The sequence below is a fragment of the Corythoichthys intestinalis genome, chromosome 5 (genome assembly GCF_030265065.1).
Source record: "Corythoichthys intestinalis isolate RoL2023-P3 chromosome 5, ASM3026506v1, whole genome shotgun sequence".
NCBI lineage: Eukaryota > Metazoa > Chordata > Actinopteri > Syngnathiformes > Syngnathidae > Corythoichthys > Corythoichthys intestinalis.
Window position 1 is genome coordinate 27,677,501 of NC_080399.1, and position 16,901 is coordinate 27,694,401.

At 44.3% G+C, this 16,901-nt stretch overlaps 1 protein-coding gene across 5 annotated transcripts in view; it reads left to right on the forward strand.

Annotated features, from left to right (window-relative positions):
- LOC130915886 (transcription factor SOX-6-like) overlaps positions 1-16,901 on the forward strand; it is a 233,973-nt gene that overhangs the window by 124,687 nt on the left and 92,385 nt on the right. For all 5 annotated transcript variants that reach the window (XM_057836063.1, XM_057836065.1, XM_057836061.1 and 2 more), the window contains one exon: positions 2,243-2,311. In XM_057836063.1, coding sequence (XP_057692046.1) covers positions 2,243-2,311 — 69 coding nt within the window. The remainder of the gene's footprint in view (positions 1-2,242; positions 2,312-16,901) is intronic.

Below are 16,901 nucleotides of genomic sequence, written 5' to 3' on the forward strand. Positions count from 1 at the left end.
CTAATTTGCCAGACAAAAGACCTCTAGCTTAAATGCTACAAATGCTAACGTATTTACAATTCTCATAGCAAATAGCTCACACATGACTCCATAAACTTTAGCTCTAAACTAAATTACAAATGTGTACACATACATACATTATATTAGCTGAAACAACTTACAGCCTTATGTGGACCAAACCAACGCACAGTTATCCTTTATCCATGTTAGTCATCTGAGTCTGCTCCTCAGTCGTATGTAGTGACAGTCCAGCCAGACCCAACGCTGCCACCAGAGGGCAGTGTATCCCTCCATCATTAAACAAAATACATTACTTTTGGACTTTTCGGATAGTTATTTTGAGATAAGGGGTATTTAAAGGGTTTACTCCGATTTAGGCGGAAATTCGGGTTAGAGTTGCTAAAGTTGCTTCAGTTACAAGATTTTTTTATTATTATTATTTTTTTTTTATACAAAAGGTGCAAATCACCACGCTACTACTTATTGTCCTGTCAATAAAGGCAGTCTAGGACAGTAATGCCAGGGCCATTTTTTGGTTCCCGTCCACCCCTGTATGTATAAGAATATTTCTTTTCACTTTACAGGACTTGAAATAGGCTTCAAGTGTGTAGGAGAGTTAAAATGATGAAAACGTATATTCTATGTTCTTCCTGTGTCGCCTATTGTGTGTGTGTCTGTAATGCATCCCTTGCAAGTTCACTGGATTAGATGAGGCGACTTGATAAGGAAACACAACGGCTGAATCATCAAATGGAAAATTTGCAGTTTTGGTGTCACCTGCCTCTTTGAACAAATGAGCTTTTAGCTGAAAACAGTCATTAGTATATCATTCTTAACTGTAAAGTGTTTGCAGGTGTCACACTTCATAAATAATTAGCACATAGCCATTAAAAACAAAAAGGTAAAGGCTTCTCATTACAGCTGATGGGGTTCGGTCAGTGTGTGACAGGCTGTGTATGTGAACGAGCGCCGATCACAACACATTCCAGCGCTCATGGGCTGACAAAGGAAGGAAAGATGGCCAGAGAAAAAAAAGATACATTTTTAGGTCCAACAGTCATCCAGCTGTTCAGACATGATCATCTTGTAACGCCCTGGAGACAAAATTTGCCTTTAATGAAATATGACATGAATGCAAATGGATTGCCGCCTTTCATTCGGCGGCCTGTAATTACTCCGCGGAATAGATATACCGAACAACCCATCCTGAAGGCAGCCTTTTTTTCTCCTTGTCAGGTGCTTCACCGTTGGCGATGGATCACTAATGTTTGAAGCAAAACAAACTGAGAGAGGATGTCGATTGATATGTGCTTAGGCTAGCTAGTTAAAATGCGTTAGATCGGATGTTTGGACACTTTTTGAAATGTAAAAATAGCGAAAATCTGCATATTGTTAATGATAAAGTTCATGTGCCCGTATTGGTCAGCAGATTATTCCAGGCAACTGGCAGTTGTCACGTGTCAATGAATACTAAGTCATGAATACCTACATTTTTTTTTTCCCAAAAAAGGAACATGCTCTTCAAATTTAACATAATCATAGCATTTACAGGGGCTCACACAGATTAATGGCATATCAAATCATTTCAGTTTTGTATAAGAGTACATGAAGTTAAGTGCTTCCTTGGCTGTATGATTAATTATACTAGTAAGTCAATGTACTACTTAGCAGGAAAAATACTAAGTGTACATGTTTTGAATGATCACGATGACAATGATGATGATTTCATATTTCTCGAAAGTATGTTTTTTTTTTTTTTTTTTTTATTATTACCATCATTATTATTATTAGTATAGTGTCCAAAAAAAAAAAAAAAAAAAGATCAAATCAGCAGCCACTGATGGAAATATATATGTTGCAAAACCTCCATGGATGGACATTTTTATGTTAAACAGTGATGAGTGTTGAAGAAGAATCTGATTTACAATTTCTACACAATCTTGTGTGCGTCCATTTTAATGTTTGGAGTTAAACAACTTTTGTGTCAAACAACTTTTGTGATCCACCAAGTATCAGTAATCGACATTCGTGCATACAGTGGGGCAAATAAGTATTTAGTCAACCACTAATTGTGCAAGTTCTCCCACTTGAAAATATTAGAGAGGCCTGTAATTGTCAACATGGGTAAACCTCAACCATGCGCGACAGAATGTGGCTTATTTGCCCCACTGTATAAGCAATTCAAAACTCACTCTACCATAATGGATTAAATGAATGATTATTTTTGTTTCTCTGTTTTCAGATTGCCAGACAGCAGCAACAGCTCCTGCAGCAACAACACAAGATCAACGTTCTCCAACAGCAGATTCAGGTGACTTGTTGGACTTTGAACATGCCAAATATTGAAAAAAGTCTTTTTTTTAAAAATTCAAATGATCAAATTTGGTGAAAAGGGCTATTTTTAAAATACTTGCTTAATCTAAACATGTTTCCAAAATTGTCAACATTGGCTCAAGTGCACAGTGCACACACCATGCTGCTGCCGCTTCCTTGCATTAATTCCTCAGCCTCTGTCCTCTCAAACACGTTTATTGTCCTTATTATCGATTGTTATGTTGTTGGACGGTGGTAATAACAAGGCAGGTCCCGACCTCGTCTTTTGTTCTCTATATGAAGAGGTGTGCCTCCATCCACTAACACAGTGACCCTGTAATTGCAGTGTCATGGCAGGGTCGTTCACCTTTGCATTGATCAGCCCATCAGCAGTCGATGCCCCCAGTTATCTTCCCACTCATCCTTGCCCTTCTTTTTACTTCTTTTCACTGTTACGTTTTCTTTTTTCACTTCCTTACTTCAAATATTCCTTTCGCTATTGATACATTGGACAATATCAACACTCTACATTGTTATTGTCCTTAAATTGAGAAATATGTGCCATGTGAGACGTCGGCATGGTTTTGTAGGAGGAGCTTCTTTCAACTTTTATCCCTCTTTCGAGGTACATTTTACATAATGATGGAAAATATCGTTAACAAATAAGGGTATCAGTAGTTTTGTGGGGGCTCTGATCTCAGACCTTTCTGACTTTAATAATGCCTATTACAGTATGTAAAAATACGATAGACAGACAAGACAGTATAAAAATTGGCTTTGAGGGGAAAAAAATGAACACCCTGGAAGCAACTTAAAACTTTATTATAAAGCAGCTGAATAGCTTAACTAGTTCATTAAAAATTAAGACGGTATGGCGAAATATGCAGTATATTATACACTTCATGAGAAAAAATTGTGTTTCGGTTGTAAGTGGAAGCAGACCATTGGCACCCCCTGTGCTGACCGGACCCTGGACCGAAGCCATGACGACGGCGCTCTCGGCATCTTGCCAACACGTACCATTGTTGCTTCATTTCCGCACACTTTGCAGCACATTGAAGCAATTCTGGCCCGCCGTAGAGCGAGCGGTCCAGCTGAGATCTCTGTAATAACCCGCTGCTATCCTTTTAGAAGCGGTTTGTTCAAACTCTCTCCGGCGCTCGTGCCTCACAGCATGGACCAGAATCCAAGTTGTTATCTCCCCTGCTGTTCGACGGCCCTAATGAAGTCCAATGTAAGCTTTACCAAGGTTCAAGGGGGCGGGGCTTTCGTGCCTAAAATAAGTTAATAAATAAAACACAAGAGCTCGTTAACTACATCACACCAAAAGAAACAGACATGGGAGATGCAAAGCTGGAGGTCCGTGGGGGGGTATCGGGAATCCTGGGGATGACAGCGGGTCGTGATTGTCCAAAGAGGCATTGCTTTGATGAAATAAACAGACAGAAATGGACGCCAGGCACAAACTGAGCATCTTTTGTTCACAGTTGGAGATTCTTCCTCCACCAGCAATGTCTCACACCATCCACTTACACAATGACACTCACTCCATCCGACCACCCATCCAGCTTGCTTTATGATTAATTAAGTGCTGTGCTTAACTTCTAGTTTTGTAGTCTAGTTTTCTATGCAGCAAATTTGTGTGTGTAGATCATTTTGGGTTAGTAGTAGGCATGTGCCGGTATGAGATTCTAACGGTATGATAACCTTAAGCAAATATATCATGGTTTCATGGTACCACAGTATTGCTATTACAGGTCTAAAATATGTTACTTTGGGTTAAAAAAAAAATATATATATTTTTTCCATTAAAAGGATTTTTAATTTTCAAAACATATTAGCAAATTGGAACATAAGTATCAATAAAATAAATAGCAAAAAAAAAAAAAAAAAAAAAAAGAAATATTCTGTACCTTGATGGCACCTTTATGTGAGCCTAAACCCAAAGCCATAGCTCAACATTATTACCATCAGAACAAAAATAATTGAATTATTTTCCATAAAAAGCTTGTGTGTGTGACTCGTATCATGTTTACACTATGCACACACTCTTTCTTAAGACAGCTGCCAAAGAGAAAAAACACATGTTTTACCACCGCTAGACACACTAAACACGCTGGAGTTAACTCTTGTAGCTAGTGGCAGACCCAGCTTTTTTTTTTGTGGGGGGGGGGCACAGTTCTTCAACGTAAATTTAGCCTGAACAGTGGCGTTATTACCTGTACATTGCTACATCAGTGCACTGAAATTGTCAGGAATGAACGGGCAGGCAGGCAGGTTGTTATGGACCCAAATGCAGGGAAAACGAAAAAGGCAGCGAGGCAGGTGGCAGAGAACTCAAAAGGGCTTTAATGATAACTAACAAAAGGCACAAAGTACAAAACAAAGGCTGTGGCGATCAAAAAACTATCAACAAATAACTTAGGTCACTAACAAAGGCTGAATATCAAAAACTTACTGAGACGAACACGAGGGCTAGGACTGGACTTCAACTTTGACGCAGGCACAGACATTGACATAGACACAACGAGGAGTGAACAGAAAATGGGAGCTTATATACACACAAGCAAAACAAGGGTTAACGAGACAACAAGGAACAGGTGAGCACAGGGGGATAGGCAAGGAGAAGGCACATCAGGTGAAATCAATGGGCAATCACAGGGACAAGTTACACTAGGAGAAAACAAATACAAAACCTAACAGTACCCCCCCCTCAAGGGACGGATCCCAGACGTCCCGATGAAAACAAAGTCCCAAACACGGCGAGAAGAAGGATGCTGAAGGAGGGAGCAACATTAGCCCGTCAGGGCTAGTCAGGCGGGCGTCCAGGACGCCAGACGTGGGCCGATCGCACGGGTCGACCGGGTGGGCGTTTGGGGCGCCAGACGTTGGGTGACCGCACAGGATGATCAGGCGGGCGCCCCGGGCGAGGTAGGACTTTGCCGTTCATGCCACTAAGCCGTGGCAGGAAGCGAGGAGCGACGTCGTCGTCATCGTAAAGAGAGTCAGGCACGTCGTCGGAGTCGGGCGGACCAGGCACTGAGTCGTCGTCGGAGTCGGGCGGACCAGGCACTGAGTCGTCGTCGGAGTCGGGCGGACCAGGCACTGAGTCGTCGTCGGAGTCGGGCGGACCAGGCACTGAGGCGTCGTCGTCGTCGTCGTCGTCTGCTGGCGGAACAGCAGCGGAGTCGTCGCAGGAGACTGCTGGCGGAACAGCAGCGGCGTCGCAGGAGACTGCTGGCGGAACAGCAGCGGCGTCGCAGGAGACTGCTGGCGGAACAGCAGCGGCGTCGCAGGAGACTGCTGGCGGAACAGCAGCGGCGTCGCAGGAGACTGCTGGCGGAACAGCAGCGGCGTCGCAGGAGACTGCTGGCGGAACAGCAGCGGCGTCGCAGGAGACTGCTGGCGGAACAGCAGCGGCGTCGCAGGAGTCTGCTGGCGGAACAGCAGCGGCGTCGCAGGAGTCTGCTGGCGGAACAGCAGCGGAGTCGCAGGAGTCTGCTGGCGGAACAGCAGCGGAGTCGCAGGAGTCTGCTGGCGGAACAGCAGCGGAGTCGCAGGAGTCTGCTGGCGGAACAGCAGCGGAGTCGCAGGAGTCTGCTGGCGGAACAGCAGCGGAGTCGTCGTCGTCTGCTGGCGGAACAGCAGCGGAGTCGTCGTCGTCTGCTGGCGGAACAGCAGCGGAGTCGTCGGGCACTGGAACGAAGGTCAGACGGCGAGGCGCCGGGACAGGGACTAGGCGACGAGGCGCCGGGACGGGCACCTCGGGCAGCTTGGACGTTGGCGCGGGCACTAGACTGCGTGGAGTCGGCGCGGGCACTGGAACGGAGGCCAGACGGCGAGGTGCCGGGACAGGGAGTAGGCGACGAGGCGCCGGGACGGGCACCTCGGGCAGCTTGGACGTTGGCGCGGGCACTAGACTGCGTGGAGTCGGCGCGGGCACTGGAACGGAGGCCAGACGGCGAGGTGCCGGGACAGGGAGTAGGCGACGAGGCGCCGGGACGGGCACCTCGGGCAGCTTGGACGTTGGCGCGGGCACTGGACTGCGTGGAATCAGCGCGGGCACTGGAACGGAGGCCAGACGGCGAGGTGCCGGGACAGGGACTAGGCGGCGAGGCGCCGGGACAGGGACTAGGCGACGAGGCGCCGGGACAGGGACTAGGCGACGAGGCGCCGGGACAGGGACTAGGCGACGAGGCGCCGGGACAGGGACTAGGCGACGAGGCGCCGGGACGGGCAGCTTGGACGTCGGCGCGGGCACTTGACTGCGGGGAGCCGGCGCTGGAGGAACTTGACTGCGGGGAGCCGGCGCTGGAGGAACTTGACTGCGGGGAGCCGGCGCGGGAGGAACTTGACTGCGGGGAGCCGGCGCGGGAGGAACTTGACTGCGGGGAGCCGGCGCGGGAGGAACTTGACTGCGGGGAGCCGGCGCGGGAGGAACTTGACTGCGGGGAGCCGGCGCGGGAGGAACTTGACTGCGGGGAGCCGGCGCGGGAGGAACTTGACTGCGGGGAGCCGGCGCGGGAGGAACTTGACTGCGGGGAGCCGGCGCGGGAGGAACTTGACTGCGGGGAGCCGGCGCGGGAGGAACTTGACTGCGGGGAGCCGGCGCGGGAGGAACTTGACTGCGGGGAGCCGGCGCGGGAGGAACTTGACTGCGGGGAGCCGGCGCGGGAGGAACTTGACTGCGGGGAGCCGGCGCGGGAGGAACTTGACTGCGTGGAGCCGGCGCGGGAGGAACTTGACTGCGTGGAGCCGGCGCGGGAGGAACTTGACTGCGTGGAGCCGGCGCGGGAGGAACTTGACTGCGTGGAGCCGGCGCGGGAGGAACTTGACTGCGTGGAGCCGGCGCGGGAGGAACTTGACTGCGTGGAGCCGGCGCGGGAGGAACTTGACTGCGTGGAGCCGGCGCGGGAGGAACTTGACTGCGTGGAGCCGGCGCGGGAGGAACTTGACTGCGTGGAGCCGGCGCGGGAGGAACTTGACTGCGTGGAGCCGGCGCGGGAGGAACTTGACTGCGTGGAGCCGGCGCGGGAGCTTCGGGAACCCACGACGTCAGCACCGCCGCCCGCCGTCGGCGTTGACGGCCACGCCGAGGCTTTTGCTGAGTGCCTTCAGGTGGCAGGGGCGGCAGAATAGCCCCATTAGGCCGCAGTGAGCCTGGGCGTCCCCGCAGACCACCCCGGGGGGGTCCCCGATAGATGGCCCACCGGGATCCCAGGTAGGAGTCTTTGGCCAAGATTTCAGAACGGGACACAAAGTGCGACGGGTGGAAGGAAAAATTACCAGGGGAAACGGAGGGCGTGAAATCAAAATCCAGGTCTGAGTCAGAATCAGACTCCAAAAATATATGCCGAGGGAACACAAAATCGGGGGAACGGGCAGAAAGCCGTCGGCGAGCATGCCGGTGCCGGTTGTTTCCCGCTGGGTCCACTAGTGGTTGCGTCATTCTGTCAGGGAATGCGCGGGCAGGCAGGTAGGTTGTGTGGACCCAAAAGCAGTGAAACAAAAATGCAAGGCAGGTGGCAGAGAACTCAAAAGGGCTTTAATGATAACTAACAAAAGGCACAAAGTACAAAACAAAGGCTGTGGCGATCAAAAAACTATCAACAAATAACTTAGGTCACTAACAAAGGCTGAATATCAAAAACTTACTGAGACGAACACGAGGGCTAGGACTGGACTTCAACTTTGACGCAGGCACAGACATTGACATAGACACAACGAGGAGTGAACAGAAAATGGGAGCTTATATACACACAAGCAAAACAAGGGTTAACGAGACAACAAGGAACAGGTGAGCACAGGGGATAGGCAAGGAGAAGGCACATCAGGTGAAATCAATGGGCAATCACAGGGACAAGTTACACTAGGAGAAAACAAATACAAAACCTAACAGAAATATTTTCTGTCACTGAAGTCACAAGTGGTAGTTTATCGTAAAATCTGTAAGACAAACGAAAAACAATGGTGCAGGTCTGTGTGCATTTATTCAACTAAAGCGCTTCAGCGTAAACATAACATATGCACTGATAAACATGAGCACTGATGTCAAGATGAGCAGTGAAATCAACAGTCATGCTTGAAGAGGTAAACTACAGCTGCTGAAGAGCACAAAAAAACCCCCAAAAAACAGCAAAAAAAAAAAAAAAAACGTAATGCACAAAATACGTACAGATTTTGAACGTACGGCGTACACATTTAAAAATCAGTGCTCACTTGTACAAATTACGCCGAAACAGTAAAACTTGACAGGTATGTCTGAATGGCTAGAAATTGCCTTCATTCACTGCTCAGATTAGTTGAATTGAATGACGACAGCTCAAGATAGGATGAATAGAGGGTTCGACTTCTCTGTGTGTATGTTTGTTTTTTGTAGAAGATAAAAAAAACAAACAAACAAACAAACAAACAAAAAAACTACACAGTACAGTCTAATCGAGCTAGGGTGGGCACAGCAGTCTCTCAGGGTGGGCCCGGCCCCCTAATGCCCGCCCATGCCGCCGGGTCTGGCTAGTGGGAAACGTTCCTGACAAGTGTTTACTAACCTTTAGTTTTTTAAAAATGCGGAATCGTATTGGAGGCATTGCCTCCTCGGCAGCCACCCTTCCCAAACATGTTTTACATGTCAGTTGGCCCTCCTCCTCTAAGCCGCAGCCGTCTGTAACTTTTCTGTATTCCCATACCAGCGATTTCGTTTTCTTTGATGGGGGAAAAAGTTCGGGAGTTTCACCTCCTCCAGCTATCGTGTAGTACAGCTGACTCACCGACACTGAGCAATAACCGGTGGAGGAGGGTTCAGCTTTGCAGCTGCGATTGAGGGATTTCTCCCTGCAATTTTGGGACATAAAAAATAGCTTATATCGTAGCGATGGTATGACGGAAAATTTTTGCCGTTTTGAAACCGTGACGTTTTGTTACAACGGTATACCTTGATGTCTCGTTGGTAGTTTGAAAATTATTGTGCAAACCAAAAAAGTGCAGGCACGCCTGCTTAAGATTGCCACCAAATAGTAGTTTTAATACTTTAAAAGGCTTACGTTTTGCTTTGTTTGTCTCCATATTACTCAATATGTTTTGGAACTGACTTAAACAACCAGAAAACATTTTGCCATCAATTCATAGATCGGTTAGCTCTTTAAAATATATTTGGTCATAAGCGACTCCATTAGCTATGAATTTGCAACATTCCTCATGTTAATGCAATCTAAACACTACATTTTATCCATAAAGAGTCCAATAAAAATTTCACAAGCCTTCCCTTTTGCCATTGAGACACTGTTTGTTCAGTCCGGTCTGCTTCCACTTATCAAATCCAGACATCCTCTCAGCCAAAACTCTCAGCAGTGATGACCATGCGCTACTGTTTGACATGGCTACTTGGCTACTATAAGTACATAGTCCTGCCTTCTCACCAAGTCTTTTCCTACCTATGACTTGCTAAAATCTGCTGTTTTCAAGCCACTGTCAGACTTACACAGAAGCACCAGAACCACAGTTTGTGTATAATTTGCTTAGCGGTGAAATGCTGCCTCCACAAGGGAATATACCGCCCATGCTTTTACCGGATTCAGGTGTTATCCTGGTACGGAAAAGACGTACTCTTGTTGGCAAACCTGCCAGTAGAGATTGAGTGGGGGTAATCAGTGGCTCATTTCCACAAATAAGGACAACTGCTCTAAAATGGGCTGATTTCAGCAAGACTGTAAAAAGGGTGTGTCTCACTACTTCCTGTTTAAGAAAAAACACAGTTGTTTAAGTTCCGAAGTGTATTTTTTTCCATTTGGATTTGTGTGTACATGCATGTGCGAGTGGTGCTGAGTTCAAAGTGACCCGTGCTTCCTGTCATGTGGTTTTAAATGGTGTGGAGAGGCAGTGGGGGATGTCCACAGGTTAAAGAAATACTTCCGAAGGCCCCTTTTTCTTGTAGATATGGTTACACATACTCACACAAACACACACCCACACGCATTCACACACACTTGCATTTTCTCAAACAGGCTTGAAAGTCCCAATAGAGATAGTAAGACTGCCTATGGATAAAGAAAGGCAGAGTATAATGCCTTTTATAACAGTTTGTAATAGGGCTGTCAAACGATTAAAATTTTTAATCGAGTTAATTACAGTTTAAAAATTAATTAATCGTAATTAATCGCAATTCAAACCATCTATAAAAGGTGCCATATTTTTCTGTAAATTATTGTTGGAATGAAAAGATAAGACACAAGACGGATATATACATTCAACATACGGTACATAAGTACTGTATTTGTTTATTAGAACAATAAAGAAACAAGATGCCATTAAGATTATTAACATCCTCTTAAAGTGATCCATGGATAGAAAAACTTGTAGTTCTTAAAAGATAAATGTTAGTACAAGTTATAGAATTTTTATAATAAAACCCCTCTTAATGTTTTCGTTTTATTAAAATTTGTAAAATTTTCAATCAAAAAATAAAATAGTAGCTTGCATTGTTGATGTCATTACACCATGCTCACTCCCCAAACCCATAAAATCATTTGGACCCAAGCGCCAGCAGAGGGCGCCAAACAACAAAAAACAAGTAACAAGTAACAAGCTGACATTACACTGCTGTCATTTTAATCTGAGCGGGGCATGTGCGTTAATTGCGTCAAATATTTTAACGTGATTAATTTAAAAAATTAATTACCGCCCGTTAACGCGATAATTTTGACAGCCCTAGTTTGTATATATTGTAATGTCTGGTGTTAACACACTCCTGCACAACCTTTGTTTTCAATATAAAATTTTAATTGACCCTTTTCCTAAGTAAATCCATCAACTTTTGTTGGCAAAGTCTTCTGGAAATGTGATTCTTATTTCAGTGTCATCATTCATAAAACAAACAAAAGAAATACTCGCTGGTATTTATCTACTATTTAAAGTATAGGCCCATACATGGAAAATATGACTGCTAAATGAGAACCTTCAAAAACACTTATCAGAATAAAAACTGTCTGAGGCTAGAAAAAAAAGAACACTTGATTATTTTTCTTCCTCTTCTTTTTCGATCCGTTTGTAACTGTTGACCAACTTGGGAAAGACCACTGCAGTATTGGCGCGTTATTTCTAAGTACTAGCTGAATCCAAGGCCTACATTAATTTTATAGTGTTGAGGGCCTTTCCGATACTAGTATTGATATTGGTGCAACACTAAAATGCAGTATTTTACCATTTTAAACACTACATTCCCGCCAATATTAAGATATTTTAAACAAACAAGGAAAGTAGTCTTAATTCCAACAAATTTTGTTGTTTCAAATACAGAGGTCATATTAACTTCTTGGCTGCCACCGATGGCACTAGACATCCAATACATTTGTAGTGGGTGGGTTTGCAGCGAATGAACGGATTGGCGTCTACTAGTGATAAACTAGTGATCAACTCATTTGAATTCACAGCTGAAGGATAAAAACAGGGTCATCGTCGTAAGTGGCACGGAAAAATGAAATCACTTTTTTTTTTAACATTAAAAAATATAGAAGTCACGAATAAATGAAATATTTTCCCATATTTTCTGAAGAAAAGGTAATTCATTCTTAACATTTCCCTTGCTTAGTGTTCCTCAAAACATTTTGTCCACACACCTCTTTTAACGCACCATACACATTATACTCCACTGGGGAGTTCCAGCAAGGGGCAGTGGGACAGGCGGCTGGGTAGAACCTCCATGCAGCGGTCTCATTGCCCCAAGCTGAGATCTCCTATTTTAATGCATACATTGCACTACCCTCCCCACACAATTCCATCACGGTGCTGGGTAACGTTTGCCAGTAATAGGATGGTTATTGGGTCCCACTTTTTCTCTACGGCGTTGCGTGGCCTCCTCTCTGCATGGGCTGCCGGCCTCGGGAGTGGGGTGAGGTTGGGGCTCCGATCGCTCGAGGCGGCTCCTCGGCGTTCTCCTGCTTTCGCCTTCCCCTCTCTTCTCTGCCTGGGTATCCGCTTAGGTCGCTGGCTTGATGCCAGTGGGTTGGCTGGATGTTGCCTGCTCCGGCAGGGGGCCCTGCCCTGGGCTTGGTGGGCCGTTGGGGGTCCCAAGATGAACCGCACCGGTTGGGGGGCTGCGGCTGTGGCGCGTGCGCGGGCGGGGGTGGGCATGGAGGTTGGTGGAGCGTCCCCTCTTCCCATCCCTGAAGGCCGGTTGACGGAAGCGCGGGTGGCCCGGTGGACCACCTTGGATCCCTGGGAGGTGGCGATGGCCCCCTTGCTGGGCTGCGGGAGGAGGAATGGGCTGCGCTGGCTCACCCCCCCAACGCCTGCCCCCAAATTGGCTGGGGAAGGGCCTTGGCCCTGGGGTGGAACCCACGCGGCATCTTCATTCGTCTGCGGGACTATCACATGTTAAATGAGAATCACGCATGACTAGGTGAAATTAGACACACTCAAGTAGGAAACCTCGGTGTCAGGATTAGTGAAGAGACAGCATAGAATAGGATGCCAACATACTGACACTCGCAAGGGATTAACACAAATACTGGGTCCTTCCAATCACTTATCACTCAGACACCCCCCCCCCCCCCCTTTCCTTGGTTATCAGACCCCCCCCCCACATGGTGTCAACCGGAAATACAATTAGCTAACAATAGCTCCAACATACCATTCATAGTTAGTTAGAGTAGGCGTTTAGTGTGTTTCTTGTTGTTTGCGCTTTTTGTCTCTCTCTCCCTCTTTTCCTTTGTGCCCCCATAACCCCTTCCTGTTTGCTGCTTCCTCCTAATAAACAAGGTACGTTGAATGATCACAATGGATGTATGCCATACTCCTATGTGATACATTAAAACTGTTCGGATCAAACTGACACTCAGATCTCCACTCTCCATGTCAAGCAGCTGAACAGGACAGGTTAAAAAAAAACACATTTTGTCCAAACATGCATGGATATTGAGTCTTTACCATCATAGTGATGGTGTGTGTGTTTGTTAGTGGGCCGCGCTTGTCGGGGGACAGGCGTGCGTCTTTGTTAAAGCCGTCCCTGTAATGGCTCTCATATGTGGCCCATTTCCCTTCTGGACCCACAAAGGCGCTCGGCCCCCGACCACAGCGCGCGGGCTGGAGCTAACGGGGCTAATTAATGACTGCAAAGCCACACTCCTCCTCCTCTTCTTTCTCCTCCTTCTGTTGTTCATTTATAGCTCTTGTGCAAGCGTTTTCCTCCGCTTCCATCTTTAGGTTGTTGTTTATGTATTGTTCTATTATTATGGTCAGCCTTCACTTCATATTTTCAACGTGATGTGTTTTTTGCATCACTATAGAAACCTATAAACATCATTTTGGGGTTACTGTTTGCAGTGACTCACAATTAAAATGGTTCCTCCCATGTGCAGAATTTAAGAAAAAAAAATGAGAGGTAGGGGGAGGGAAAAAAATCATGATGCAATCCATTATCCAGCCAAGATTTATTTTATTTATGACAGCAATTTAACACCACAACACACGCGCAAGATGACTTAGTAGAGTTTTGTGTTTTAGGGAAAATCATTATGCTTGGCTGCCAGGTTCCCCCACACACAATGACACAAATGTTTTAAAAATTGGCGTTGTCCATTTGTCTTCATATACAAAGTTCAAATTTAGAAGTAATCAGACAAAACTCTTGTTAGAGGGGTCCTTCTGTTGGGACAGCCCTGGAAAGGATAAGTGTGACGTTAAACTAGGGGTCTGACAATACAGTGGTACCTCGACATACGATCCTTTCGACTTCCGATGTAAAATTTAAAAATCTGGGGGAAGAAAAATTTTGAGCAGGAGGGCGTTTTTTTTTTAAAAATGTTTTTTAAACAGCAAAACCCTATCTGGAGGCGAGAGCACGCGAGAGCAGAATTACAGACGGCACGACTTTAACGAGCTATTATCGTGTACTTAACTTGTTTCGATCCAAAAACTCCATGTAGCATGTATCACTGAGTGTCAAGACACAATTGTGAATGCCCACAGCTGCATTTTTTGGGGGATTTTATGGGTGAAACATGGCAATATAACAAGTGTCGCGATGCAGAAATCGCAGACATCAAGGGGTGGTGGAGATTTTCATTTTATATATATTTACCCCTTTAAACGTTTTTTTTTTTTTTCTTTGTTTGGATCGATTATCATCTAACATATGGAGAAAATGCGAGAGTAACAGAAAAAATACAATTAAGCGATAGTTATGAGGTAGATATCTGTGACTTTTTTACAGACACCATTTTTTCATTTTGACGTCATTTGTTTAAAAGTTTTAAAATATGCGAGTAAATAATTTTTTTTAAGTCTTTTTTTTTTTTTAAACTAAATATAAGAGATCAATTAATGATTCTAAGCTAAAAATGACAGAAATTTTGAATAATGAATATAACTAATTACCTTAATTTTATGGCTGGGTTAAAACAAAAGCGGTTGCACGACATCTGTAAACGAGGGTTTCCAGGGTAAAACGGATAAATTAAAAATAGGTTGGGTGCTTAATAAGCCATGAATCTTGTATGGCAGCATATAGACATATTGTTCTATCAAACACAACAGTTGTTTTGGCTTAAAATACAGCAGTTTCTTTTAAAGCTATATAAGTATAACACCATTTACCATTTACCATTAAAGAGGAGTGCAAGAGCAGAAACTGCTTTTTCAGTCTTGTCTGTGTTTTCCACCATATATATTTATTTGAACCAAAGTTCCAAACTTCTTACAGTACTTCCTCTTCCTCTTTTTCTGGGAGTTTTGCAGAGGATAAAACTTGTATATTTTTGTGTGTGTGTTTTTTTTTTTTTTTTGGAAATGCCATTGTATTTCTGGATTATTTTATTTTTAACTCTTAAAAAACACAAAATGTTTTTTTTCCCCTTTTTACAAAGCATTCTGATCAATTCAAGTCAATTTTATGGCACATCAAAGACGCCACGTAATTGATATTATTTCTAATATTCACTCACTGAACATGGCAATCCTCCCTGCCTGCTCTGCACCTGTGCACCTGTCTACATGCCAAAGCTTCCACAGTTACGTGTTGTTGTCATATCACACAGTGTAAATTGCATTCTTACCACTTTTTTTGTAATTCTCTGTCGTTTGAGGCCGCGAGCTCGTTGCATTAAAAAAATGGCTATTTTTGCACATTTTTCAGCTTCTTTTACTAGTGCTTTTCTCTTTGTAATTCTTATTTTTTCAGCTCCACCTTTGCTATTTTATTCCATGACCCGAGCACCGAGCTAGGAGCTAATTTGGCTCAAAACTGACTCCGAATAGCGCATGTTTTTTTTCTGCCCGCACACGTCAGGATGCGTCTGAAAAAAAAAAATCTTTAAAAAAAATTTTTTTTTTTAAAGACTGCACACAGGGTCAGTGGTAACAGTAGGTAATACTCACTGTCATGAATACCAAACAAAAAATAAAAATAAAAACACTTTTTTATATCCGTTGTATTATTATTATTATTATTATTATTATTACTTTGCCAAGTAATTAATTACTCTTACATTCAGGTAACTGAGTTACTAACGCAATTACTTTTTGGGAGAAATAATTTGTAACTGTAATTCATTACTTTTAAAGTAAGATTAACAACACTGATCACTGTCTAATAAAAGAACCAACAAGTTGTGACCAAAATTGTCCACTTGAATAGTGTCAATTTTTGCTGCCACTGATGGTGCTAGATGTCCAATTTATTTTGACTGGGGTCATTCGCCCTCCCAGGGACACAAACATGAGCATTCATAGAGAGTCCTCTTAGTTTAAATTAATTGGGTGTATATTGTTGTCAATTTAGGGTTTACCCTCATCCATCTGTCTGGTATATACTGGTTAAATTTGAGATAATGACACACATCTTGTGGTCATGTTCGTAAGAACACCTGCGCAACGCAGTAATGAGTCCAAGTCCAAACGAAAATGTCAGCCTTCTTATAACATCAATTAATTAATTTTTTTGTCTATCTACTAATGATAGGCATGCCGCTAAATTTGAAAATGGCGGACATGCTGTGTCTTTTTGGCATGGCGCATGAGACATTTCAGTCAAATTTCATATTGCAAAGTTAAACAAACTGAGGCGTGCTACTGAACTAATAACAGGTGTTCAAACTTTGATACTAAATTATGCCAAACCACAATGATTAGAAAAAAAAATCCATCACTAAGAATTCTTCATCCATCTATGAAAACACATTTATTTTATTTTGTTTATATTCATATATTTCATAAATACCACAGACTCAAACTACTGTGATAAATAAGAAGGCCAAAAAAAATCATCATTCGAGCCAGATACAACATAAATGGGTAAAACATCACTTCCAAGGGTATTCAAATTGCACTCATACCTTGTCACTGTCATCATTGTCATCATTTTCATCAAGGCATGCTGCTTGTGCCCAAAACATATAAAGATACAAGAAATTCCTTTCAATGCTCATTGGAGTCAACTTCAGTCAAAAAAATCAAAATACAAATTTTGCCGGTACTTTCACTCCCGGTGTAATTCTATACAGTGGTACCTCGACATACGATCGCTTCGACCCACGATCTTTTCGACATCCGACATAAAATTTTGACCATCTTGTCGTACATGTCAGATAGTCTTGTTT